The 25,612-nt window shown below is 50.2% G+C and overlaps 10 protein-coding genes across 10 annotated transcripts; 6 read left to right on the plus strand and 4 right to left on the minus strand.

The window, feature by feature from the left end:
* Positions 1–2,465: 2,465 nt before the first annotated feature.
* PV08_02295 (uncharacterized protein) lies at positions 2,466–4,023 on the plus strand (the record flags this gene model as incomplete). The annotated part of the gene is made up of 3 exons (XM_016376654.1): positions 2,466–2,996; positions 3,060–3,642; positions 3,710–4,023. 3 exons carry the CDS (start codon positions 2,466–2,468, stop codon positions 4,021–4,023), a joined length of 1,428 nt encoding a protein of 475 aa, XP_016238224.1.
* A 178-nt stretch (positions 4,024–4,201) lies between these two features.
* PV08_02296 (uncharacterized protein) lies at positions 4,202–4,948 on the minus strand (the record flags this gene model as incomplete). Its single annotated transcript, XM_016376655.1, has 1 exon — positions 4,202–4,948. One exon carries the CDS (start codon positions 4,946–4,948, stop codon positions 4,202–4,204), a length of 747 nt encoding a protein of 248 aa, XP_016238225.1.
* A 590-nt stretch (positions 4,949–5,538) lies between these two features.
* On the plus strand, positions 5,539–7,042 carry PV08_02297 (uncharacterized protein; the record flags this gene model as incomplete). Its single annotated transcript, XM_016376656.1, has 2 exons — positions 5,539–6,069; positions 6,149–7,042. 2 exons carry the CDS (start codon positions 5,539–5,541, stop codon positions 7,040–7,042), a joined length of 1,425 nt encoding a protein of 474 aa, XP_016238226.1.
* A 997-nt stretch (positions 7,043–8,039) lies between these two features.
* On the plus strand, positions 8,040–9,918 carry PV08_02298 (uncharacterized protein; the record flags this gene model as incomplete). The annotated part of the gene is made up of 3 exons (XM_016376657.1): positions 8,040–8,787; positions 8,914–9,115; positions 9,198–9,918. 3 exons carry the CDS (start codon positions 8,040–8,042, stop codon positions 9,916–9,918), a joined length of 1,671 nt encoding a protein of 556 aa, XP_016238227.1.
* Positions 9,919–10,756: 838 nt separating this feature from the next.
* PV08_02299 (uncharacterized protein) lies at positions 10,757–12,454 on the plus strand (the record flags this gene model as incomplete). Its single annotated transcript, XM_016376658.1, has 4 exons — positions 10,757–10,777; positions 10,846–10,933; positions 11,000–12,244; positions 12,312–12,454. 4 exons carry the CDS (start codon positions 10,757–10,759, stop codon positions 12,452–12,454), a joined length of 1,497 nt encoding a protein of 498 aa, XP_016238228.1.
* A 45-nt stretch (positions 12,455–12,499) lies between these two features.
* On the minus strand, positions 12,500–17,930 carry PV08_02300 (uncharacterized protein; the record flags this gene model as incomplete). Its single annotated transcript, XM_016376659.1, has 9 exons — positions 12,500–13,607; positions 13,660–13,833; positions 13,884–14,485; positions 14,523–14,623; positions 14,673–15,116; positions 16,373–16,660; positions 16,712–16,923; positions 16,972–17,693; positions 17,745–17,930. The coding sequence occupies 9 exons, from the start codon at positions 17,928–17,930 to the stop codon at positions 12,500–12,502; spliced, it is 3,837 nt and encodes a 1,278-aa protein (XP_016238229.1).
* Positions 17,931–18,074: 144 nt separating this feature from the next.
* PV08_02301 (uncharacterized protein) lies at positions 18,075–20,627 on the plus strand (the record flags this gene model as incomplete). Its single annotated transcript, XM_016376660.1, has 4 exons — positions 18,075–18,430; positions 18,482–18,503; positions 18,561–18,644; positions 18,699–20,627. The coding sequence occupies 4 exons, from the start codon at positions 18,075–18,077 to the stop codon at positions 20,625–20,627; spliced, it is 2,391 nt and encodes a 796-aa protein (XP_016238230.1).
* A 119-nt stretch (positions 20,628–20,746) lies between these two features.
* On the minus strand, positions 20,747–21,679 carry PV08_02302 (uncharacterized protein; the record flags this gene model as incomplete). The annotated part of the gene is made up of 1 exon (XM_016376661.1): positions 20,747–21,679. The coding sequence occupies one exon, from the start codon at positions 21,677–21,679 to the stop codon at positions 20,747–20,749; it is 933 nt and encodes a 310-aa protein (XP_016238231.1).
* A 658-nt stretch (positions 21,680–22,337) lies between these two features.
* PV08_02303 (uncharacterized protein) lies at positions 22,338–23,110 on the plus strand (the record flags this gene model as incomplete). Its single annotated transcript, XM_016376662.1, has 2 exons — positions 22,338–22,820; positions 22,892–23,110. 2 exons carry the CDS (start codon positions 22,338–22,340, stop codon positions 23,108–23,110), a joined length of 702 nt encoding a protein of 233 aa, XP_016238232.1.
* A 546-nt stretch (positions 23,111–23,656) lies between these two features.
* PV08_02304 (uncharacterized protein) lies at positions 23,657–25,460 on the minus strand (the record flags this gene model as incomplete). The annotated part of the gene is made up of 4 exons (XM_016376663.1): positions 23,657–24,718; positions 24,768–24,912; positions 24,962–25,244; positions 25,295–25,460. 4 exons carry the CDS (start codon positions 25,458–25,460, stop codon positions 23,657–23,659), a joined length of 1,656 nt encoding a protein of 551 aa, XP_016238233.1.
* Between the last annotated feature and the right edge of the window lie 152 nt (positions 25,461–25,612).

Consider the following 25,612-nt stretch of genomic DNA (forward strand, 5'->3'; position numbering starts at 1 on the left):
GTCTGTGGAAAGCTTACCAGCGGTAGAGACTCGAACTTGCCGCAGAGACCCGAGAAAGCAAATCTCACACCCGCTGAGCTCTGAAGGGATCATCCTGTCGCGATGCCTCAATCAGGAACAGAGGATTTGGCACAGTCAGACTCGAGCAATGTGATTCAGACTGAAATCTGTGCGTGAATGCCCTGGAAACATCCTTTTATCACCATCGCAAAGGCCGTGCGGAAGAATGCGGCGGAGTCGCGATGTGCTGTACTCGAGAGGTTGTATGGATATAGCCACTAGTTCCTCACGTCGGTCGCTTGTGGTTCAATCTTCTAGGATCGACTCCTAAGTTTTGCCAGCTCCGCCAGTTCTCCTCCACATAATCTGACCTACCTCTCGAGTCGCTCGATCCTGTCTGCCGCAGCGGCGTCACGATAGTTGCAGTGGCCATGGTTGCCACGCTTGCAGTTGGAGCAAGCTGTTTCCAATCTATGGCAGCGAATCCGTTCCCCTTGCGCAAGGTGAGGAACGCCGATGTCTTTATCCCATAAGAACGAGCTGTAACTACCCAGAGGGACTGAGAGGGACTGAGACGAACATCGATGACAGCTCGGACAGCTTAGCGCGCTTGGCCGAACTGTCGGGCAATTAAAGCTCGGACGCTAATCTGGAATTCATCCCAAACTGCGCTCGATGAACAAGATCAAGCAGCGCAGAGAACGCAAATTCTGCTAGTACAATGGCAGACACGACGCCGCCGTCGACAGGTCTGCCTTGTCTCGGGCAGTCCAGGGACAAAACGAGCGATGTTTGGTCACTTTGCCAAAGGCCTCACAAACGAGTCGACACCTTCCCTTCTATCCACACGGTACGAACGCTCGCATCCTCACGACATGGACAGCAAAGCAATCATAGCTGGAACGAGTCCTGAGCATGAGGATGGCCATCGGAAGAAGAAAGTACATGGAATTGGCCCCGAGCGAGAGAAAGAGCTGCCAGCCCATAAAGCCAGGAAAAATATACCCTAAAGAAAGTCGTCACTCCTGTAATGGCCGGCATTTCTCTGGCTGTCTTCCTCGTTGCATTCGGCCAGATTATTGCCAATTTGCTCTCGGGCAGAATCATGATCGCCACAGCGATCCCAGCCATCACCGACCTATTCAAGAGCTTTGTCAATGTAGCCTGGGAAGGGAGCGCGCTTCCTTCTGCCCTTCTGCACGTTACAACTGAACTTCGGACGTGTTGGTTTTGCGCTGATCTCCTAGGCCACAATCTGTTCGGTATGCCTGGAGCGATGTAGCGATCATTGCGTTGTTTGTCGTTTCTGTTGTGCTTGTTGCTGTATTATTTGCATCTCAGGCTTGGTTGGGAGATGAAAGCGACGCTTTCTTGGAAACTTATCTCGCAATGAACCATACTCGCTGGATGATTTGCACCGTTGAGGATCTTGTCCGTGCTTGTCGAATACGCCTTTTAGCTCTCTCTCCGGTTCCAGGCCATGCAGGGAAAGTCACACAAAGGTCAGAACTGTTGTTACTGGCACTACTTCTCAGGAAAGTCGTCTCTGCCGTTACGACTGGAATCTCCACAAGTACGCTCGAATATCATTTCATGGTCGGAGGCAGCGTCCTTTCAATTGTCGGCTCGACTTTGATGACAACTTGAACGGTCAACGCTGGAGCCGGGAAATGGATATTTCACCCAGGTATACGTGGTTCCTTGCTTTAAGCACATGATTGCTGACGGGCGAGAGGAGCCTTGTCGGGCATGAACTCGGACTCGTGCTTCAGAGTCCGCATATCGCTGCTCAGACCATTTTACCAGACAGCAAACTTTCAATAGACTTTTTGCTGAACTTAATCAGCCTTTAAGGTGAATCTATCTTGTCACCGTTTCTCAAACATGACTGCAAAATCGACTCCGACAATTCCTCAAGAAGGTGCTAACGGACATCGACGCTCAGAATATTCCGGATCGGCGCGCTACACCGTTGAGGACCATTGCGCCTGCGGACGAACTGGCAATGGTGGTTAAAGTATACAACACTTCCATTCGGCACATCTAGTACCTAGAACTCGGTGTTTCATGCGTAGCTCTTTTTCCATCGCCGAGTTCCAAGTAGAGGGGCGAGGACCAGAAAGAGGTGGCCGCAGCTGCGGACGCTCATCGCCAGAAAATGTCAATAAGCCTGCCATGCAACATCTCTCGGCTAGTCCTGCTGTGCTCAGAGGGCAAAGTTGATGCGACTCGCTCTGGCCGAGATGTGCGGACCACAGGGCGTCTGCAATAGCGAAGGCATTTGGGGTTCAGAAAAGCCTATGTTTCATCGCAAGTCCACTGCTCCTCCGGCCCGGCCGGCTTTAATCCCCTGAGTAGGCAACTAATCGGCCCGGATCAGCACAAGGACATTACAAAAACATAATTTCAAGCGTCTTCCTGTTTCATTGTCTCTCTACTAGAGAGTGACAGAAAGTCAACAAGCCATGAAGCCGCTGCAATTGCCTGTTCCTAACCCAATCCCCTCTGTGTGGACGGCACAACCCCACGCACTGGATAACCATGGATCAAAGGCGACATTACCAACAGAATGCGATATCGTAATTATAGGTTCCGGATTCTCTGGGGTCGCCACAGCGTATCACATTCTCAAATGCTACAACAACGAGCCGTCGATCGTGTTGCTTGAGGCGCGTGAACTCTGCTCAGGCGCTACTGGCCGGAATGGAGGGCACATTAAACCTGATACTTACTATAGCACCACAAAGTACGAAACTCTCTATGGAGCACAGCAGGCGTCAGCACTGCAGAAGTTCGAAAGCTCTCAGGTACTGGCCGTCAAGCAGTTAGTGGAAACCGAGGCGTTAGATTGTGACTTTCACCTAACCCGCGCTGTGGATGTTTACTTGGATCGAGATCATGCACGAAAGACATATGAAGCTTATCTGAAGCTGCGTCAAAGTGGGAGTTACGATCTAAGGGATGTAGCCTACACAGGGAAGGAGGATGCTGAAAGGGTAAGTTATACGGTGAATAGCTGTTGTGAGATGTTAGTTTTACTGATGGGTTCACGGTCACAGATCTCCGGGGTGAAAGGAGCGCAGTGTTGTTTCAGTTTCACTGCAGCTCATCTTTGGCCAAAGCGACTAGTTCTAGGATTGCTAGAGCGTCTTCTACGGCGACCCAATTTTCAAGCCCATGCGCACACTCCAGCCTATCGAGTGTCGAAGACACAGGATGAGGCAGGGTTTTGGACCATCTCAACCTCTAGGGGCGATCTCAAGGCTCGGAAAATCATCTATGCCACCAACGGCTATACTGCATCGCTACTTCCGCAGTATCGTCGTAAGATTGTTCCTGTTCGCGGTGTATGCAGCCACATCAAAACGTCAAAAGGGGCCAATTCACCTCACCTTCCCAATACATACAGCCTGAGATTCGGCGGAGCTAATTATGACTATCTGATCCCACGAGCGGATGGAAGTATAGTGGTTGGAGGAGCTCGACAAACATTTTTACACGATCGAGATCTCTGGTTTGATTCCGTCAGAGATGATGAGAGAATGTCGAGAGCTTCAGACAACTACTTTCAGGGCTATATGCAGAGGCATTTCAGAGGTTGGGAGGACAGTGAGGCAAGCACTGATCGAGTCTGGACCGGCGGTAAGTCATCAGTTCTTTGGGAGAATGTAAGAGCTGATCAATACTAATCGCATGTTTTTAAACGTAGTTATGGGTTACACTTCCGACTTTATGCCTCACATAGGGCCAGTACCAGATATCCCGGGCCAGTATGTGATTGCTGGTTTCTCTGGCCGAGGAATGGCATATATTCTGTTGGCAAGTAGAGCCCTAGCCAGGATGGTGGTGGAAGGGATCGACTACGAGCAAACAGGCTTGCCTACCATGTTCAAATCCACACGGGAGCGACTGTCCGCTTCCGAGAGTGAGTTAGAGAAAGAGTTCAAAGGGGTATGGGGTTCGGACCAGACGACAATGCAGGAGGACAAAAGAGTACCTCCGCTGCTGCAGGCTCGACTATAGAATACATAATGAACAGTATACATTCATATCAAAAGGTGTCTCAGCGGCTTTCTTAAAATGAATCTTATCATGTAACTTTTCCAAGGTATCCAAGTCTGAGCAGAAAACCCGTACCATAAATGCCTTATATTCTCACTCCCCACACGACTTACACGTTTAAGATCTTCGTGCTGCATAATTATTTCAAGCATGCAATACCGCGTGCCGAAGCCGCCACAATTGCTTTGGCCATATCAGGCAGCGAATCTTCCACCACTTGCATCTCGTCCTCAAAGATATCCATGCATGGATCCAACTCGTAAACAGTGCAGTACGCTCCCGTGAATCCAGCCTTGACCGCTGCAGAGACGTCCCACATATGGGCGGCGGCAAACCACCTCTCACTTTCAGATCCCAGCTGATTTAGGACAGATCTGTACGCAGCCAATGCCGGCTTTGCGACACCACCAGTATCACAGGTGACGAAGTTCTCAAGAGGCATTTCGACTCCTGCACGCTCGAAATATCCTCGAACCCGTTTAGCATCGCCGGTGGTGAAGCACCATACCGTGAATCCGGCATCGCGTAAAACCTGGAAACATTCTCGACATCCTGGTCGTAATTCTAGTGCAGAGTATCCTTCAATACATTTCTCTCTTTGCTCGTCGGTGGCGAAGCTTTGTGGATCACTTACGCCCGCCAACCAAAGCGAGCGATAGAACATGGCTCGCATCACCTCCTTATATGGCCTGTAGCGTTCAGAGATGGATAAGAAGGTGAATTCAAGCTCTGCCACTGTCTGCCACGTAAAGCCGAAGTGTTTGGCAGTGATGGTATGTCGTCGTAACTTATCGCCGATGACGCTGTCGATAGTGTTATAGTATGCGTCAAAGGAAACGCATGTTCCCACCACATCGAACACGACGTGTTTCTGTTGGGTTGGCATTGTGAAACAGCTGCCGTGAGGATAGTACCAGGTATAGGGATTGGCACCCGATTGACAACGTCTTTCGCTGATGAAAAGTTGATATTATGACTGAAAATGCGAAATGGGCAATGGTCAGTACGAGCGGTAAGTAATAGCAAAGTCGTTTCTAGAATCTCTTCTCTTTAGATCCGGCCCTGATTTAATCTCTTGTGCTGGTTGCTTTTACTCGGGAACTTTGTCTGTCCTTCAATCACCCATGTAGATTCGAGTGACACCAAGATAAGAAACGGCGCCACTTGCAACAGCCGGCTAGACAACCGGCTAATCCACTTGCCGGTTAGGCAACCTGCGTAATGGCCCGCGCCGACTGACTGACTAAGCTCACCACCTCACGGTGTTCATCTCGTGGTACAGTCGCCAGAGAGTGACTCGGAACCAACTGATCAGGAGATATTTACGTTTTTCACTTCTTCTCCCAGGGTATGATGACCAGATAAAACAGTCTCAGAGCTGCTCAATTACTATTTAGCTGAGGTTCCATTACCAAAAACACTCCAAAATTCAAAAACACTCGAGCCGGGACAGAACTTCCGCATGATATCGACGACATGTCACAATATCTCCCTGTCAAGAATGGATTGAAATCGTTCTGGTTCAGAGAGCCTCAGGGACTGGAAAACCACCGGACAACCGAGTCCATTCCGAGCCACGCTGATGTCGTGATCATCGGAGCTGGCTATGCGGGCGCTGCAACAGCTTATCACCTCGTACGGGACTTCCCAGAAATATCTTCAATTACGATCCTCGAAGCCCGAGAAGCATGCTCTGGAGCAACGGGACGGAACGGAGGACATTTACGTCCTGACCTGTACGGCCATATTCCCACATATATCGATAGATACGGTGTTGAGCTGGCCTCAGAGATAGCAGAGTTCGAGATCGCCAATATGTGGGCAATCAAGAAGGTTATCGAGGATGAACAGATCGATTGCGACTTAACGCTGCAAAGATCTATCGACGTGTGGTGCAACGAAGAAGCTGCCGACAACGCCATTAGGACCTATCAAAAAATGCGAGCATATAATCTGGACTACATGAAAGATGTCTTTTTCACTAGAGACCCCAAGACTGCAGAAGGTGTAAGTTTGCATCTTTCGGCTTCAAGCACGTTCCATTTGATAGAGATGGTTTCAACTGACAGAAATCGTCATTCTTTAGTATTCCGGTATTAAGGGTGCCAAAGCAGCGGCTTCATTCACTGCTGGAACTATGTGGCCGGCCAAGTTCATCCAGGGGTTGCTCAAGGTCGTGCTCGCCACTGGCAGAGTGAACTTACAGACAAACACTCCCGTCACATCAGTGCAAGCTGACTCGAGTCACGGCTGGACTGTCCATACTGATCGAGGCAGCATCTGCGCGAGCCGAGTCGTCCATGCCACGAATGGATATGTTGCAAGTCTCCTGCCTCAGTACGACCACAACGTCGTTCCATGCAAAGGAATTTGCTGCCATATTGCTGCTCCCGTGGAAACTGAGTCCTCGGCTCCTCTGCTGAATAATTCCTACATAATCCGCGATGAGGATAAAGCTCTGTCCTACCTTATTCCCAGAACCGACGGCGGTATCGTTGTGGGTGGAGCAGCTGCCAAATTCAGTCCATTCAGAGAACAATGGTACAGAAATGTTGATGACGGCGTGCTCATTGATGCCGCCAAAGACTACTACAACAACTATATGCAGCGAACCTTCAACGGATGGGAGAAATACCCCGCTACCATTACAGATATATGGACAGGAGTGATGGGTTATTCTTTTGATTCACACCCACACATAGGTGCCGTCCCTGGTCTCGATGGGCAATTTGTCAATGCTGGATTCAATGGCCATGGGATGCCTCTGATCTGGCTTGGGTCCAAGGGGGTCGCAAAACTGGTCGCCGCGCATCTGCAAGGAAGAGAGCTTCCTTTCACAGAGACTGGCATCCCTAGGCTGTTTGAAACCAGCCAAGCCCGGATTGATCGGGCAGTTTACAACAGTGAGGAGGAAGGTGATATTCTGGGCACAGGACAAATCTTCCTGCCAAGGACAGCTCCAGGCCCGAAGGACAAGTAGACCGACACATCAGACGAACCAAGCAGGCTTACAAAGAGAAATAATGCTGTAACGATGGCCTTTGTCTGGTATATGAGCATATGAGAGGCTTATTTTGGCAGTAGACGGCTGCGTAGATTACCATCTTAGAACTGGTCTTCGGGCTTTTTGGTCCCAACGCTCCGGGATAGTACTTGCTGATCAAAAACCCTCTAACCAGTCTGGAGTAGATATCTTGCTGGATTACGCTTCCTTGGGATCGCTGACTTTGGAGGTCGTAGGCGGTGTTACGAAGTCACAGACCAGATTGAAATCATATTCGTTGTAAGGACAAGATGCAACAATCTTTCTAGATTATAGCATCAACAGCCGAGACCTAAAATGAACAGCAACTACTATCGTGTACAATACGTATTACTATTCCGTTATTCCTATCTGATGGCAGCCTCAGGCGGGCACTAAGAAGCTAGCAACGATAAGCACCGCTTAGATGATCCTTTTTTGGGCGTTGGGGAAAAAATCTGGAACTGTTCACCACCGGCTCCCATTGATCTACGGTTACGTGAATTCCTACCCTAGCGCAAACTCTAACCGGGCCGGAAAACTAACCTGCTTGCCAGACAGCCCGAAAGATGGACAACCTCGCAGGAACTGCTATTGAACTTATCAAGTAGAACACTCAATGGTTCTCATGGGATCAACCGGACCGAGAGGTTTTGACCACAGTCTCGACAGGGGAACGCCTATCCCTGTACGGATCGTTATCTCTGTCCATGCCCGTGGTCATCAATGATGGCTGAGATATCACTACCATGCTAGAGGCCGCAAGGACAGCTTCGAAATTGTGTATAAAGGAAGCGTGGAACTGGATATCCGTCGCCTCGCCACACGACATCATCTTGAACCCTCTCTTCGACGTTCCACAGTCGACGTCTTCCGTATTTGACCCTGCAACCACCACTTCGGACGATCCTTGTCCGACTCCGAACCATAGGTCAAACCCATAGCCTCTTTGAATATGGCTGAGACCAAAACCCAGTATGCCGGAAAGGCCGAAGGTGACATGGAATCGACATTAGCCATGACCACTACGTCGTGTCGGGGAGACCTGGCAGATCTTCCTGGCGGACTGGACGAAAGCGTCTTGACCGAGGTTAAGGAGCTGAAGCAAGGACTGAAGCAGAGACATATCCAGATGATTGCCCTCGCCGGTACCATTGGCACAGGGCTCTTTCTCGGTTCTGGGCGCGCCATTGCTCACGCAGGGCCTCTGGGAGCGTTCTTGGGCTACGCGATTATCGGCATGGCCGCGGCCTCGGTAGTGCTTGCGGTTGGCGAAATGGGCACTCTTGTCCCTTTGAGTGGTGGCATAGTCCGCTATTCTGAATACTTTGTCGATCCAGCACTGGCGTTTGCTAATGGTTGGAATGAGGTTTACGGCTACCTTGTGTCAATTCCGTCCGAGCTTGTTGCAGTTGCTGTCCTCGTCGAATTCTGGACCACCTCTGTCAGCAACGCAGTGTGGATCACCATATTTGGCCTGCTAATGTTGGGCACCGCGTTTCTTTTTGTACGCGTTTATGGCGAGATAGAATTCTTTTTTTCTACCCTCAAAATTCTTTTGATCATTGGGGTGAATATTATGGCCTTGGTCATTACTTGTGGAGGAGGGCCATCGGGCGAGTCTATCGGGTTTAGGTATTGGAAACATCCTGGTCCTTTCGTGCAGTATCTGGGAATCAGTGGGTCACTTGGTCGGTTCTTGGGTAAGAGACTCTAGCTGTGGCACTTCGAGATTCTGTCCCTTGAATCCCAGGGCAGCGCTTTACCCTGCCGCACGACCCACCTACACTTGTTCAAAGAACCAAAACTGACAACTGAGCTCTTCACAGGCTTCTGGACTGTCATGTCCAACGCATTATATGCGTTCTCTGGTATCGAAAACATCACCTTACCCGCAGCAGAGACACAGAACCCACGCCAGGCCATTCCCAAGGCCACCAAACGCATATTCTGGAGAATCCTAATCTTCTACATTATAAGTATTTTCATGGTGGGCTTGGTCGTATCGTCCGATGATCCAAGATTATTGACGTGAGTAACAAGCACCGCTCCTTCTGTACCATAACTCTCTCAGGCCAAAACACTGACATACACGATTTGTTGCCCATTTCAGCGGAAGCGCCAATGCAGCCCGGTCTCCCTTTGTTATCGCGGCAAAAGACGCAGGAATCAAGGTGGTCCCGAGCATCATCAATGCCGTGGTCTTGACATCGGCGTGGTCCTCCGGCAATGCTAACATCCTCGGCGGCCCCCGTATTCTGTTCGCACTGGCCAAGCACGGCCACGCACCAGCGTTCTTCACGCGCTTGAATCGATTTGGCGTGCCTTACATCGCTATATCCCTGTTTGGTATCTTCATGTGCCTGGGATACATGTCATTGTCGAGCGGCGCAAGTACCGCCTTCACTTGGCTACAGGACTTGGTGTCAGTTAGCACTCTGGTCAACTGGATGACTATATGCATCACCTATCTACGTTTCTATTATGCCTGCAAGGCGCAGAACATTGATCGACACACCAAGCTGCCCTGGGCCGCTCCTTTCCAACCGTATTCGACCTGGGCGTCTCTGGGCATGTTCATCATTATCTACCTGACGGGCGGGTACAAGACATTCATGCGCGGACGCTGGGATACCGAGACCTTCATCTCAAGCTACCTGAACCTACCTGTCGTCATTGTTCTCTATTTCGCATACAAATACATCAAGGGCACAAAACTGGTTCCGCTTGCGGAATCCCCCATTCGCGGCTTCATCCTGCTAGCCGAGGCGAACCCGGAGCCAGTGCCGAAGCCCAAGCGCGGGATTCAAAAATTCAACATCCTATGGGGTTAGAAGGTGAGACGGTACGTGGGAGGAAGGTTTTACAATCTGGAGAGTTTGTACGTATGGGGCCACGACAACATGAAATTATTCGTTAGCCCTGAGAGCATCGTCATTTGTGGTTAAACTTCAGGTCTTTGCAACGGATTTTGCTTCTCTCACAGCCAAATTTATTGAATAGACAGATGTACGTTTCTGATTGTAGATGAACCAAGGGTCGCCGAACAGAAGATCCGCAGCGCTGGACCACTTCAAATATAAAACTAGCAACGTGCCTACCGTATAACGTCCTCAATTTAGGATCAACGAATATTGCAAAAGTTCTTTAAACTGTTGCCTGCTCCTAGAGGATTCGTTCGCGGAAGCCACATCAGCCATCTTCAACCACAGCACAACCAGCGCTTGTACGCTACTCACCAGAGCGGAATGCGCGAGAGAGGATGTCAACATCACATTTAGAGGATCCGGTAGTAAGGCAGACGTGACCTTCGTCGCCGGTCCGGCTGCGAAAACCGGATTGTCCGCAAGCCACGATTGATAATGTCGAATACCTCCAGACTCAGGCGGTCCACCTCAGGGCAGGAGTATCCGCCTCCGTCCCGGTAAGCCTTGACACACAGGAGCGAGCAGAAAGTTTGCCGGTCCGGTGAGCTACTGTCAGAGGAATGTACTGTTGCCAAAAGGCGTCCGGATAATGATTACGATCCCGGACCAGTGTACCCAATAGATATCTGTAGATACATATGGCCTCCATCACCATTCTACATAGATAACTGTCTTGCATTCCGTCGAGGGCGATCTGATAGCAGTCAGGCATAGCAGCAATTCAAAAAGAACCCATCTGTTCAAAATGACGCAGTATCCCTTCAGTGTATGTTTTGGGCCAGCCGCCAAATTATAGGTTCTTCGAAATGAAACGCTTATTGACTCTACCTCCAGCTTCGTGACCCCACCCTTTTACATCAGCATGCTCTTATCCATGGGAAGTGGGTAGAGTCAAAGTCCGGAAAGCGCTTTGATGTTACAGGTGAGTTTGAAGTCGGCAGGATTTGGGTCTGAAGAAGATTTGTCCATCTCTGACTGACTGACCAAGATCCCGGTACGGGTCAGCGCTTTGCATCATGTGCAGCAACATCGGCTCTGGACGTGGAAGACTGTGTCCAGTCGTCCCAGAAAGCCTTCATAGACTATCGTCACGCGAACCCTAGGCAACGAGCCAAATGGCTGCTGGCATGGCACAACCTAATTATTGACGCTAAGGAAGACATCGCCAAAATCGTTGTTTATGAAACTGGGAAACCAATGGCCGAGGCATTGCTTGAGGTCGACTACGGGCTCAGCTTTGTCTGGTGGTTCATTGGAGAGACTGAGCGGATCCGTGGCAGCACGGCGATTCCTGCCGTCTCGAATCGTCGAACATTTGTGATTAAACAGCCAATTGGCGTCTGTGTTGCGCTCGTGCCGTGGAACTTTCCAGTTGCGATGATACTGAGGAAGGTGACTGCGGCGTTGGCGGCTGGATGCAGCATGATCGTTAAGCCATCTCCCGAGACGCCGTTCAGTGTCTTGGCCCTCGCCGACCTGGCACTTCGAGCAGGCTTCCCGAGTGGCGTGCTCAACGTACTACCAACGGACTTTGAGCACACGCCTGAGCTCAGTGAGAAACTGTGCAAGCATTCCCTGGTCCGGAAGGTCACATTCACCGGTAGCACGGCTATAGGCCGTCTCATCTCCCGGCATTGCAGTGAAGGGTTGAAAAAGCTAACGCTGGAGCTGGGAGGGAACTGCCCGTTTATTGTGTTTGACGACGCCGACCTCCACGCAGCGCTGGAAGCTTTGAAAATCCTGAAGTGGAGAACTTGCGGTCAAGCCTGTACCCATGCAAATAGAGTTTTTGTTCAAAGGGGGGTCTTCAAAAAGTTCGAAGAAATGCTTGTTGACGCGACAAGGCAGATACGGATTGGCCATGGCAGCGCAGCTGGAACCACCATGGGCGCCTTGACGACTCCACGAGCCGTGGAGAAACTCAAGCTCCACGTTGCGGACGCTGAGAAGAATGGTGGACGTATCGTTTTGGGTGGGAAGCAGCCCGAGGGTCTGCAAGGCTATTTCTTCGAGCCAACAATACTGTCAGACATGACGCCAAAGATGCTGTCGTACAGGGAGGAGATATTTGGACCCATTCTGGCATTGTACGCTTTTGATACTGAGGATGAGGCTGTCCGTCTTGCAAATGACACCAGCATGGGCCTTGCCTCCTACTTCTTTACCAAGGACGTTGATCGAACATGGAGACTGTTAGAGAGTCTCGAGGCGGGGATGATCGGGATGAATACAGGTATGCCACTTCTGCCCATGTGACTGGATGAGCACCTCGTGTGCCTTGCTGACATACTTGTCTCCAGGCAATAGCTCGTGCGCGGAATCACCATTCGGCGGGATCAAAGAGTCCGGATATGGCAAAGAAGCAGGAAAGGATGTTGCCATCGAGGAGTACTTGATTGCCAAAACGGGAACATTGACTCTAGATATGGGTGCGAAAATATAGAGGATCAGGACCGTCCGATATCCATAGATATATGGTTAATGTCGTCTAGTGAAATTCTTGATTTTGGCCTGGGTTTATGGTGGAAAAGGCGGCCATGTGCTGTCCGGAATCGAAGACTGTAGAGAATTGAAACTCATCTTCAGGAATCGAAAGAAAGTTCTCGAGCAACTGCCTTTCAGATTGTTCATAGAAACTGTTCGGCCCAGGGAATGCACTATCCCAGTTGAAAAATCCATGATCCATAACGGCTGGTAGCTCATCCGGAGCGAAGAAGTCTGAGACATTGCTTGGAACGTGAGCTGGTCCATGTCTCAGATTGTTAGTGGCGCTGTCGGCATCGTATGTAGCATCTCTGGAGTCACGGTCCTCTCGGTCCATGCGATCAGTACTCTGCGATTGGTTGTTGCTAAGGCCAACTTGTCCCTGACGCCTTTCCAGCTCCTCAGTAGATCTGCCCGCTTTCCATGCAGCTCCCCACTGCTTGAATCGATCATAATCAACCTCGGGTCGCTGATGAGATGTATTGTGCGATTGCATCTTAAGATGTAACTGATGAAGACGCTTCACCGCCCGACCGAGAGCCTCAATCAACAGGACTTCGTGCCTTGCGGATTCTCCTGCGGCTGCCATGTCTCTTATCATTTCGAGGCCTCTTTGCTGGTGGTTATAGTATTGAATAGTCTGAGTCCTAATGCAAAAAGCAATGAGAACAAGGAGAGACGCTCTGCAGGAGCTATATTCAGTGTAGGACATCGTTGCCAAACCACCGCCATTATCCCGCAGATTTTGACAGAGATCAATGGCCTCGGTCGCAGCTGCGACACAGTCGTCCACCAGTGTCGAAGTGCGTGATTTGCGACGAGATTGTTGCTCCCAACGGTTGTCTGTCGTATTGGGAGATTTTCTTGGAACCCTAGGTTCTTCAGAGCCAAAGTTTGGCGTCAGGCCCGGGACGTCGCGGCCAGCGAGGAAAGGTCGACCAATAAACATCCGTAAAAGGCAGATTTCGAGTTGTAGATGTATGTTTGGGCGCGACAGAGGGCGCTTTCTCAGCGACAATGTGTCCCACCATAACTTGAGCTTGTCTCGTTTTGATATAAGTCGTGAAAGAATACCAGGGGTTTGTGATCTGGGGCTTGTACGGAGCATCGAGCTGCACCAACCATTTCAGCATGTTTTTCTCCTTTCAATGTCTGGGAGCTTACATATCATCAGCGAATTTTCCCAGATAATCCATCAACTTAATCATGATGAGAAGGCTCGAGGCTTCTGACATGGTTTCTGAAATTGCTTCCGCTTCGGTATCTGCACATGGCAAATCCGCATCTATGTCAGAGGGGCGAATGGAGATAGGTCTTCCATGATAAATACTGATTTTCCTGTCATAAAGTCAGCCATGGACAACCTTCACCGTAGGTGGCAGAACTACTTTTCGAGACAATATACTGTCCACCATAGTTTGTTCCGCCTATCGAGAATCTCCCGGCTGAAAATGTGCTCTGGTGCTCGACGGTGCATCCCATTTTGCATGGCAAACTTTATCGCCAAGTTCAAATATATATAACCAATGCCAGATGCATCTATGGGCAGTGCATACAACCCAAACAGGAGGCATCCCTGAACACTTTCAACTGAGCCCAGGTGAATTACCTCAGGCAACATCCGGACGGCCTGTTGGTAGAATGCAGCACCAAGCTCGTCGTCGCTGTGTCTCTGTGAGCTGATTTTCCCGCTAGCACCTCTTGGAGAGTCTAGATGCGCGTATTGGGTGCCGACAGCTAAAACACCCAGGATGATTGCCAATACGCCTGCGTCTTTTGAGGCGAGTTCTTGAGATTGACCATAAGTAAGACTTAGCTTCTCGGACAACCACTGCGAGTCAAAATAGTAGTAATTACTCATGGCATGCTTGAGAAAAATATGGACAAGAAATTGAGCAATTTGCAGTGGGGGAAGATTTGAACTGGCTTCTGATACCGCAGGGGAGCCTGAACCAAGTTGTTCCACGCGCCAGTAGTGTGGTATATCTTGCTGGTTTTCAGTTACCTAGCACGGAGAATTTGAGGACTAATTTAGCAGAGATCGTTTTGTGGTGGCTTACCATCAGATCTTTAACTTGGTTGTTGAGGCGCATGGAAAAGTTCCAGTACGAGAATTCACCAGAGTAGTCTGCAAACAGTCAGGGCCACTTCAAGGTCATCATACTGAGGCACCTTACGTGCGATGTTTTCATTGACTGCGTTGATGGTACAGCTCTCATCTTGTATGGTGATGTCTCCGTTAGAAGCACTCGAGGGGCTACCCTCAGCTGCTTGAGTAGGATCAGCCTCCTCCGACACAAGACTATGCGCTTTTTGGCGAAGGCTCTCTGTTCCGAAGTCGAGCTCGGGTGCATAGTGCTTTAGGATACACTCCAGGTAAGTTGCACGTTTGCGAAACTGCTCTGCGACGTCGTCCTCGACGGAGCGGCTTGTAGATATGCATGAGCCTTGGACGCGACGTTGAAGCGCCAGATCGAATGACTTACCTGGAACGACGGGTCCTTGAGATTGGCCCTCTTGTACTCCCCACGTTCGTGAATTCGCATCGACGCTGGAGGCGAACGCAACGTTTGCATGGGATTCCAATGCACTTCTCCTTAGCCCGTCGACAACTATCACATCTGTTCCATCAGATTAGTTAGTGGAATTCCATTTCCATGAAACATCAGGCTGCTGACGCTCGAAGAGCCCTCTGCCTCTCAGTGATTACTGTAGCCGTTCGCCTGCTCGTGGCAGGGTCTGGTGAGATTATTGTAGTACCCGTCTGGAGAGGGTCTTGAAGCTGGTGCTCAGCCATGGCCGATATTGTTGCCGAACAAGGTGCAGGATATTAATACATTGGAAGATTCTGATCTGGGCCGACAAGACCGCGTCCCTTATCAGGATGAGATGAACAGAGTCGAGGTTCACCCATGTGGCTGTGGCGGCGTGAAGAAAATTAGGTGGCTAACTAGAAGTAGGAACGAGAATTGCCGCTATAAGTACGTAGGACCATAGGAGCCATTGTAGCAGTCGGAGGTAGGGATCTCCGATCCTCGCCTCTCAAACCACAAACACTGATCCAGATACGATGACATGCACCTTAAGATGCGCTCTGCCTCGCGAATTCGACAAAAGGACTTCGACTCTGAAGGGACCGACCTGTGGCTGCGCCAATCAGCACAGACGCACTCGCTCTTCTCTACAACAATGGTTACACCCCGATAAAAAGCTCACGAAGTTACAGTATCGTAAACAAGCCTTCGACATATCAGGAGTCCAACGTAGGGACGTATACACAGCTGGTTGTTTATGTCGAGCTTTGACGAGTTGTTCGCTCAGGAGTCGGCGATTGAATGCACCCCCCTCGGGATTTGAAACCAGGAGATGTGGTCAGTGTCACTATCTCGTGATTGGCATACTCAAGAACCGTATGAAGTACGAGTAGATCCCAGCTGTGATGGGGTTCAACGAGGTACCTAAGAACACGAGAGTGATTTAGAAGGTCTGGGATGGGTCTGGGCATATCCTGATCAAGCGGTCTGGTTGCTGTTGGGCGAAACAAAGATGGCAACGCATTCCATTAGCAGCCGCGACAATGAGAGTGGGAACATCAGATGTAACGGGCTGGGCAATGGGCTCAAGTTCAACTAAAACGCAATCATTTTCAAATTCTTGACCACTCTGAATCCATGGGCGTGATTAATCACCTGGATAATTGCTGTGACCATCATTATAAGCTCCACTGATGTCTCGCCCCTGTTCTCTGAGGGCGGTGGACAGATATTCCAATCGTCATCCGTAATCCGACAATATCAGACCTCCACCGGCAGGACAGCACGATTCTACACCGCTCACAGAATGTACGTAAATTCAAGGCTTTGATCTCCTTCTTTACCATTTGTGGTTGCTCCTTCAGCAATAAGTTTTGCTTTTTGTGCATTTCGTCGCCGAAGCAAAAACCAACATGATGCATAGAGAAACCCTGCAACGATAGTGAGACCGGCCGAAATAGCATTGCCCGGGATGTATCGCGGCCCTTGTTGAGTAGGGTATAACTGTCCAGAAATGAGGTTGGACACATTAGCCAAACTGTAGGCAAAGGGCTGGCCGATTGCTCGTTTGGTATCAGGGGCCAAATTGGTCGTAATCCACGTCACAGCCAAGGTTGATATAGGATACAGCCCTTGCAATCCATGTCAGAACCGTCGAAAAGGAAGAGGTGGTCGAGACTTACCTATGACCAACACAAACATGCCAGCATAACCGACGTCAGGATTCTTAGACCATACACACATCAGATATCCAACAGCAACCGGAATACAACATCCAACAATGAACACCGCTCTCTTCTTAATCTTGTCTGAGTACCAGACCTGAATTGACAAAGAAATGGCGCCGAGTACATAGACTGGAATGGTCATGTAGTTAACCTTCAGGGAGGCAAATCTGTCAACAGTTAGTTGATGAACCTCTGGCATAAGAATTAAAACTCACCCAAGCCCAGAGATAATGGTGGGCAAAAAGACTCCAAATCCGTTGATTGCAACTGAAGAGGTGAAAAAGGCAAGACCGAGAAGCCATACAAATGGGTCGGTCAAGGCTACTTTGATCCACTTGCGCTCGAACTTCTCTTCGCCTCGAATCATATAATCGCGCTGCTTCTTGAGCCTCATGGTCTCCTTCTCCTCCTCGTCGAGGAACCATGCCTTTTCTACTTCGCCCGGCAGAAAGAATAGACCGACACCACAGATTACCACAGTGATACCAAATTCGATAATGAAGAGCCATCTCCATGCGGCAAACCCATGGCGCGAACCCATGGTCTGAACAGCATAGGCGAAGAGGCCTCCAAAGGCTCCCGAAATGCACTGGGCGAGATTTGTGGTCATGATCCGCTTACCTGCCAGTTCACGAGGGTAGATCGTAGAGAACAAGAATGCGAATGCTTGAGCCAGACCAGCTTCAGCAGCGTTGAGCAACATTCGGCAGGCGATTGTTTGGCCGTAGGTTTGAACAAACGCGGTTCCAAGTGTACAGATACTCCACAGGATGAATGCAGTACCGATTGCTTTTTTTGCTCCCCATCGGCGTGTGGCAAGGACCCATGGAACCTCAAAAAGAACGGTGCAGACACTGGAGAGCGTCTGGATATTGCCGAACTGGCCTCCTTTCAACCCTACGTCCTCGTCGAATCCAAATACGCGGGCGTTTCCCAACTTGACACAAATCAGCGAACGTGTCCCAGGAAATCAGATAGGGTTACTCACATTGTTGCGGTCAAGCGTTGACAGAACCAGATAGATGACAGAAACCGGAACCACATATATGTCGAACTTTCTCCGTACAGCTGCTTCTCTTGCCGGATCAATGTATATGGTCGTGCTGGTGCCAACGCCATGGTCGTCGGCAGAGGTGGCAGTGTCGACAGATACTTCCTTGACCATTTTCTCCATGTTGGACTGTCGCTGATTCATGCAACTCAGGGAACCGGGGCAATCTTGTGGAGTCGTGTTTCTGAGACGCAGAGTTCAACTGATGAAGGCCCTCTGATCATCTTGGTCGAGTTGAGACATTAAATATCTATCTTGCCTTCTGAGATGCTCGACTTTCCACGTCGACGCACCTTGTCCATACTGTTCGTGCCAGATATACGCGATAAGACCGGAGGCAGCAGCACTCACAGATCCTACGATCTCGCTTATCGACGCCCAGATACGGTTTCTGACCGCCAAATAGGAGTGTCGCGTCCGTTATCGCAGCGCGGCATCCATCGGAAGATCCCGATACTATTATCGGTGGCATCAGCAAATCTGCTTAATCTGGCCCGTCGACGCCAACAACCCGATGAACAAGACCACAACTCCTATTGCAACTTTGTAGGCTTGAAACCCGACATCCACAATATGCCGCGAACTGAGCAGAGAAACAAGGGAGGGGTCAACGCTTGTCAGAGGTGGGTGATCATTTCGGACTATGTTGCGATACAATGCTTATCACCGCGCAGGTGCCGTCGGAGAAAGCAGAAGGTATAATCCAAGTGCAAGTGTCTAGGGGTCTTGCGATTGATGTTAGACTATCGTCAGTGCGACCAAAAATACCCACAATGCTCCAATTGTGCAAACAGCAATGTCCAGTGCCTTGTGTATCACTCCGGCAAGGGGGCCGATGTGAGTATCCCGGCTCCCCATGACCCGAGAGAACACCATGCTGATCAATCGAAGATACCACGGAGTTACGTCTCGGATCTCGAAGAAAAGGTAGCGAAGCTTACCCGGCAAGTTCAGGAGTTACGAGAGCATCCACAATCCAGTCCAGAGCGAAGTCGGAGTCTCGCAGACAATACAACCCTGACTTCCCAAGCCTACGACGAGTCAAGTACAGTTTTCCTCGAAGAAATTCCGGTCTCAAACGATAGAACTCCCGTTGTTCAAGATCTAGTGACCAAGGTCAGGAACGTTATTGCAGAGCCGTGTCAACAACCACGCTTTGTAGGACAAAGTAGTGGCATCTCCTTCGCGAAATTAGTCCTGGCAGCGATACAAGTCGACAGCATGTCACCATCGTTTCTGCCCGACCAGCCACCACTCGAAGAGCTATCTATCTTTGAGTCCGCTCCCGCAAAAGCCTCGCTACCACCACGTCATGTTGCCGATCATCTGATCGAGGTATATTTTCAGTATCGAACGCCTCATCTCCCGATTCTCGATCGTTCACAAGTCGGCGAAGCAATTGACAGCGCCTATAGTTCACTTGGCTCAGATCAAGGACCATCCAAGGTTTCAGAAAGAGACATGTTCATCGCATACATAGTGTTTGCTATTGCGCTGGTTGACGTACGCCACACCTCCGGTGGACGGCCGTCGCAAAGTGATGGATGTTTTCGCTCGGCACTGAGTTGGGTCGAGAATACCCTTTCATACTCAAAAAGCGACCTCGATACCCTTCGCTCAGTCCTTCTTCTGGCGCAGTTTGTCGCGTTGTCCCCTTCTCGGGGAAGTTTATGGCATTTGACGGGCTTCGCCCTGCGCCTTTGTATCGACGTGGGCCTACATTTCGAGAACGATCTGCAGCAGCTCGACATGGATCCTGTGGTTTTGAACGAAAGACGACGGCTATGGTACTGCACCTATCACTTCGACCGCCTACTTTGCATCACTCTTGGTCGCCCATTTGGCATTCTTGACGAAAGCACACAGGTTCAACTCCCGAATCCCTGGACGGGATGCCGGCCAGGGTTTGGGCAAGCATACTGCAGCGACTATGACATACATGCCCAGCGAGCGCACAACCACCTATTCACCCTTGCGAAACTCGAATCAGAAATCAAACACGTACAGCACACTCGCGTATGGACTCCGAAGTTGGCATATCCACGACCAAGCTGGACTGTCTGGCTACAGGATATCCAGCCACGCCTACAAGAATGGGAAGCTACCATCCCAGAGCCTGGTAAGGCCCAACCACTGTCCATTTTTGCATCTCAATCATACTGGGATGTCATCTACAACAACGCCGTCCTGCTACTTTATCGTCCCCAGGCAGGCAACATGTACCAATCGGCGGAAGAATTATCTATCATCTATGGAGCTGCTGCCAAAGTGATCGCCGGGCTCAAAGTCCTCCAACGTGAAGGGCGAGTTGAGATGTTGTGGAAATCGGTGCATCATCTCTTCATGGCTGGACTAGGGATTGTCTATGCTCTCTGGCAATCTAAGGAGATCCGAGACAATAACCCGGTGTCAAAGAGTATATCTATTCTCCAGTCCTGTGCTTCAACTCTTTCGGCCATGTCTGAGACATTCAGAGGCGCCACGGGATGTCGAGATGCGTTTGATACTCTTTCTTCCGCAACGATCGACTGGCTGGTTACGAGGAATATCGAGGAAGTTCACCACAACCGTGTGGAATTTGAGAATCACGTGAGGGATCTGATGAAGCAATTGAAAGTCCCCCGTGAAGGGTGCGCGACAGATGCTCACCAAACAGACAATATGTCAGCCGTTTTATCAGCTGATAATTTCGATCTCAGTGAGCTACTCAATACAGCTGCGCAGTGGCCCGACCTTGAAGAATTCAACTTTATGATGACAGAACCAGGTTCATCTACGGTGGCAGCACTTGTCCCTACTGTCGAGGCTTTCGGTCCATAGATTAACCGGTCACTAGTATTTCAACGTTTTAAGTCGAAATCGAAATGCATTGTCTTGACTATGTATAGCTTTCGGACAGTGATCTCGCGTGGTTTATATGCTATAGTGATCTCAACTCACTAGGGAAGTGACACCATTGACACCATGGTTTGTGCGTCTTTCGACGGTCCCTCGTCCACAAGATCCTCATACTCTAGTGGTTTCTGTACGAAACGTGCATCAGTAAGACCTCGCTGCCATCGGTTAAAGGCCTTTCGAGGTATGGTGGCCGAAGTCCACATGCTATTTCGCCGGAAAGAATTCACCACGTCAATGACAACATCGATGGCAACCTTTGGGAACAGCTCCATAAGTTCGTCCCTGAACTCGTCTGCATCGCGCTGAAGCACCCACTGGATCCCCTTGTCCAGCCCGATGCAGAAGCGCCTCTGCGCATCAAGTACCTCTGGCGTAACGGTGGACGTTTCCCGGTAGTAGACGCTCCATGGCACTTCGCCCTGCGTGACCATCTCCATTGCGATCGAGACGTCGGGGTTTTTTGCCACCATTGCCTTCGCAGACAGATTGTCAGTGACAAAAAAATCCCCCATGCCGCCCTGGAACAAATTTCCAAGCATCACGCCGTCGAGATCCTGTATGAAGTCAAGATCTCTCGGATCAATGCCGTTCTCACGGAGCAGCATCTTGAAGAAGAGACCGACACTGGCACCGCCGATGGATTTCATCAACACCGTCTTGCCGACCACGTCAGAGAGACTGAATGTCTCGTCGCAGTTCGTTCGTCTCAGAAGGGCAAGAGGGCAGCGGTTCGCAATCTGGCCAAACACGGTATAGTTTTGGACTCTACCCCGATACATGGACGGCACCCACAGTCCACCGAGGGCCATGTCGGCAGAACCATCGGCCAGAGCATCGAGGACGCCATCCCAGGGGGTGGGAATCGTTGTGTTCACGTCCAGTCCCTGCTCACGGAAGAATCCGTGCCGATGAGCAATGTACTGTGGCAGATAGTTGATATTGTAGCCGGTGGCGGTAAGTTGGAATGGCTGCATGGTGTTTGATTGGAAAAAGGCCCCTGCACGTACTGAGGATTTTGGTGGGTAAGAACTTTTTGTTTCCGGATGCAGTCTTGTCGTCAAGGCTTTGCCAAACTCTGAAGGGTAGAAAACAGCATATCGATATCCCAGTCCATTATCTAAATAGTTTCCCCCCAGTCAAAGCACTGAACGCCCTTCGGTGCATGGCGTGATGGGCCAAAGCAGAACAACATGTTTGGAGATCACCTATCCGTATCTAAAACTGTGTCGGGAAATCCCGACCTTGCAAACAGTGGCGATTGGTGGCACATTCATCGGCAAATCCCGACGAAAGGTACTGTCTTCGTCATAATTCTTAGTCTATTCTGCATTGTCGACGGGCACGATGAGTCTTGCTGAATAGATCCGGAAGAAACCAGGTCTCCGACTGCCATCCTATCGCGTGCTTCGTGGCTTGTCCAGCCCCTCTTTGTAATGATTCGAAACATGTAGATTTCCAGTGGCAGGATATGATGTCGCGAGGACTGAAAGTCTTAAATGATCCGCTCAGGCGACATAGCTGGCATATGTCCTGTGTTGTTGACAGCATTGCTATGCTCTTCCGGTCTACCTGCAGTATTAGTACCGTCCACAGCAAACAAAGCCGTCCTACACGACAGTCAGACTGCCAGTAATGGCAATTCCCATCATCCTCTACACGGCTCACCACTGTCCGTTTGCGCACCGGGTTCAAATTGCGCTTCGACAAATTGGGCTTGAATTTGAGACCTGCCTCATCGATATCACCGTTCCTCGCACGCGCGACTACCTCGCCATCAACCCGAATGGAATGGTACCGGCACTTGTCTATGGTGACCTTGTACTGACAGAGTCCAATTTGATTTGTCAGTTCCTGTCCGATGCTTACCCCGGTCACCTTCTCAAAGCCAGCTCAGAAGCAGGTGGCGCATTGCAACGTTTCAAGACGGGTTATTTTGTCGAGGTATACTTTGCCAAAGCGCATTTATTTTTCGACTCGACTGTCTTCTCGAATGACCCCGACATAAAGAAGGCTATGGCAACCAAGTATGTCGACGCTATTGCTAGACATGTCGAGCCATTGCTTACTGATGCGGCGCCCTTCTTCGGCGAGTCTGAGCGTCCGACTCTAGCAGAGGTACGTCCACGCCACCAGCAAACCAGACACTGTGAATTTGGACAAGTAGGCTGACCATTCGTTATCGCCAGGTGTTGCTTGGTCCTTTTCTTCTTCGTGTTCTAGCGCTACCCAAGCATGATCATTTAGTGCCAGGCTCTTTACCGGACGCGCTTGAGCGAGAGGCGCCGAGATTCTACGCCTGGGCACAGATTGTGACAACAGTGAACTCGGTGACTGCGATTTGGGACGAAGATCTTGTAGTAAGACTTACTTTGGAGAGGATCGCAAAGATGAAGGCGGCGAAGTAAAGTCGCCTGGATATGCGTGTGGTAGCACGAGAGACCTACTCCGTATCAGATGTCCAGAAAAGAAGTTGTCTTGCCGCGGTCTGAAAGGGCCAGGGATGCTATCAATCTATATAGGCGTAAGAAATGCTTTAGTCTAAGTGGCTGGACGCACAGGATGCATCGCCTGAGTGCCGACCCGATTGCACTCCTTCCTCTTCCCTCCTCCCTGTAGACTATAAGCCGGTTCCACGTCTTCCAATTTCTCCAGTTTCTGCTTCAACTCTAGATTGGCCGGGAGTCTCAACAGTTGTATGGACCCAATCAATGCGGCCGACGTACCCTTGACGTCTTTGTCCAGCACTCTCCTCTCTCTCCAGTCGTTGTACGCGGTTGAGAGGGCTCTGTGATCACCTAGCTGAGCCCTCCCACGTTCGTCCTCAAGTGTCAACGCATTTTGGGACTGGCATGTTCAACAACATGCGGGTGTCCTTCTCTGATAGATACCAGGCACTGACACTTCCACGGTTCAGGCATAGCGGACTATTGTTGTTGCTTTTCTGCCTAGTTCTAGCCAGCAGCTGCGATTCCAAGGCTTATCTTCTCAAACTTCATCAGCAGCGAGCTAACTATGATCAAGGCTCCCGCAGCGATAGATTGCCCAAACATCTTTCGGATAGTTTCTGCCACAGCCTCGATCGCAATATGGATAATGTCTTCATCGGCGGAGGCGAAAACAGGAGATATACGGCCTGCTAGTGCCGATCTGATATAGTCGTTGGGGAAGTGATAGCCGGCTTCTGCAAATGCGTGTTTGAGTTCGTGATATCCTAAATTGTGAAATAGTGATCCTCCAATTGCGAGAGAGATTGCAACAGTGCCAATCTGTGCAAGGTTAATAAAGCCTAGGGCCTTCGGCACTTCCTCGATAGAGGAGACTTTGACTGTAGCAACGGAATATGCGTTCTGCCAGGCTAAACCAATACCTGCTGCGGCCAAAACTTCGTATCCATAGATGTTACCGCTGGATATGTTTGTGTCGATCGTAAATAGCAGCGAGCTGCCGATGACAACAAGGCTCCCTCCAACAATGTAGTAGAGGTTGTATCGGCCGATCAAAGGGAGTGAGCCGCCTGCTGCCATGACGAAGAAGATATAAGTGCAGATGAAAGGTAGAAGGCGAACGGCCGCACGCAGCGCCGAATCACCTCGAGTAAACTGGAAGAAAAGAGGAGTGTAGTAGAGAGTGATAGCTTGAGCTGCGCCCGCACCTCCAGTGGCAAAGTATAGCAAGACCAGTGTCCGTGACCTGAGGAAATGCACTGGAAAGATTCGGTCCTCGTCCGTGGTAAAAATCGAGAAAGCTTGTTGTAAAATGTATGCAATCAGACAAACCCCGAACACTACCCAGAGGGCTATGGATCCTGCCGAGTCCCAAGCATATGTTGAGCCGCCGAAGCTGAGGGCAACCATGAAGAGCACGAACACCGCAGCATTCAGACTTGCTCCCACCCAGTCGATTCTGCTCAGCTTCTCTTTCAGAGTAAGATCAGGTCTTGGGTTGCGTGAGGGAAATAACAAGAAATATACCGGCGAAAGGATGGCGGCGAGGGGGAGATTGATATAGAACGCCTGTAGTGGGTCAATACAAGTTTGGATCCGAGGACGAGGTCAAACATACCCAGCGCCAGGTTGCACTACTCACGGAGAGCGCACCACCAACCACCGGCCCAAGAATGGATCCTACACCCCAGCTGAGGCCGATAAGCGCATTATACAAGGGCGTTTCTGATCTCTTGGTGAATGCGGATATGTAGGTCAGGGCTCTATAGGATATCAATTGTCCGTCGCAGTTCACAGGGGTATATTGCTTACCCAAGATACATTCCTGCCCCACCAATACCTGCGATGACTCGACCGATGACCAATGCATTGGAAGAAGGTGCAGAGCCACACACGGCGCTACCAACCTCAAACACGAAAACACTTGATAGGACGAGAGTCTTCACGTTGAACAGTCCATAGGCTCGGGTCAACGTCAGGATTGTTGCGGCCGATGCCATGGGAAAGCCAAGGCCAACCCATTGTAGATTGTCGATATGACCCAAGTCTTCATAGACTTGTGCTTGGACATCTGCCGCAATGGTTGTGTCGAGGCCTATTTGCAGTCAGCGGACGGGTCTAAAGGCTTGCTAGACGCGCACATACCATACAGAAGAGCTCCCAAGTATAATGCAATGCATGTGGTGACCCATCTCCAGGGAGCAATGTGACTTCTGGGACTGACATTGGGAGAGACGTCCACCGTTTGCTCAACGCCCATCTCAGCTTCTCTCTGCGGCGAGTCTGTATCTGTATTCTTTTCGATCATCATGTTCAATAAATAGCTTAGCACTGGGGATGCAAAGTTTATCGACCAAATTCAAGCAATGAATGAACACAAAGTTGAGGTATAAGAGAAATCCCAGAGCGTGGAACTTCGTTTAAGGCTCCTCTTATAGATGCAGGGTGGTCTATGTTTCAGTT

This window comes from Exophiala spinifera (genome assembly GCF_000836115.1).
Source record: "Exophiala spinifera strain CBS 89968 unplaced genomic scaffold supercont1.2, whole genome shotgun sequence".
Classification (NCBI taxonomy): Eukaryota; Fungi; Ascomycota; class Eurotiomycetes; order Chaetothyriales; family Herpotrichiellaceae; genus Exophiala; species Exophiala spinifera.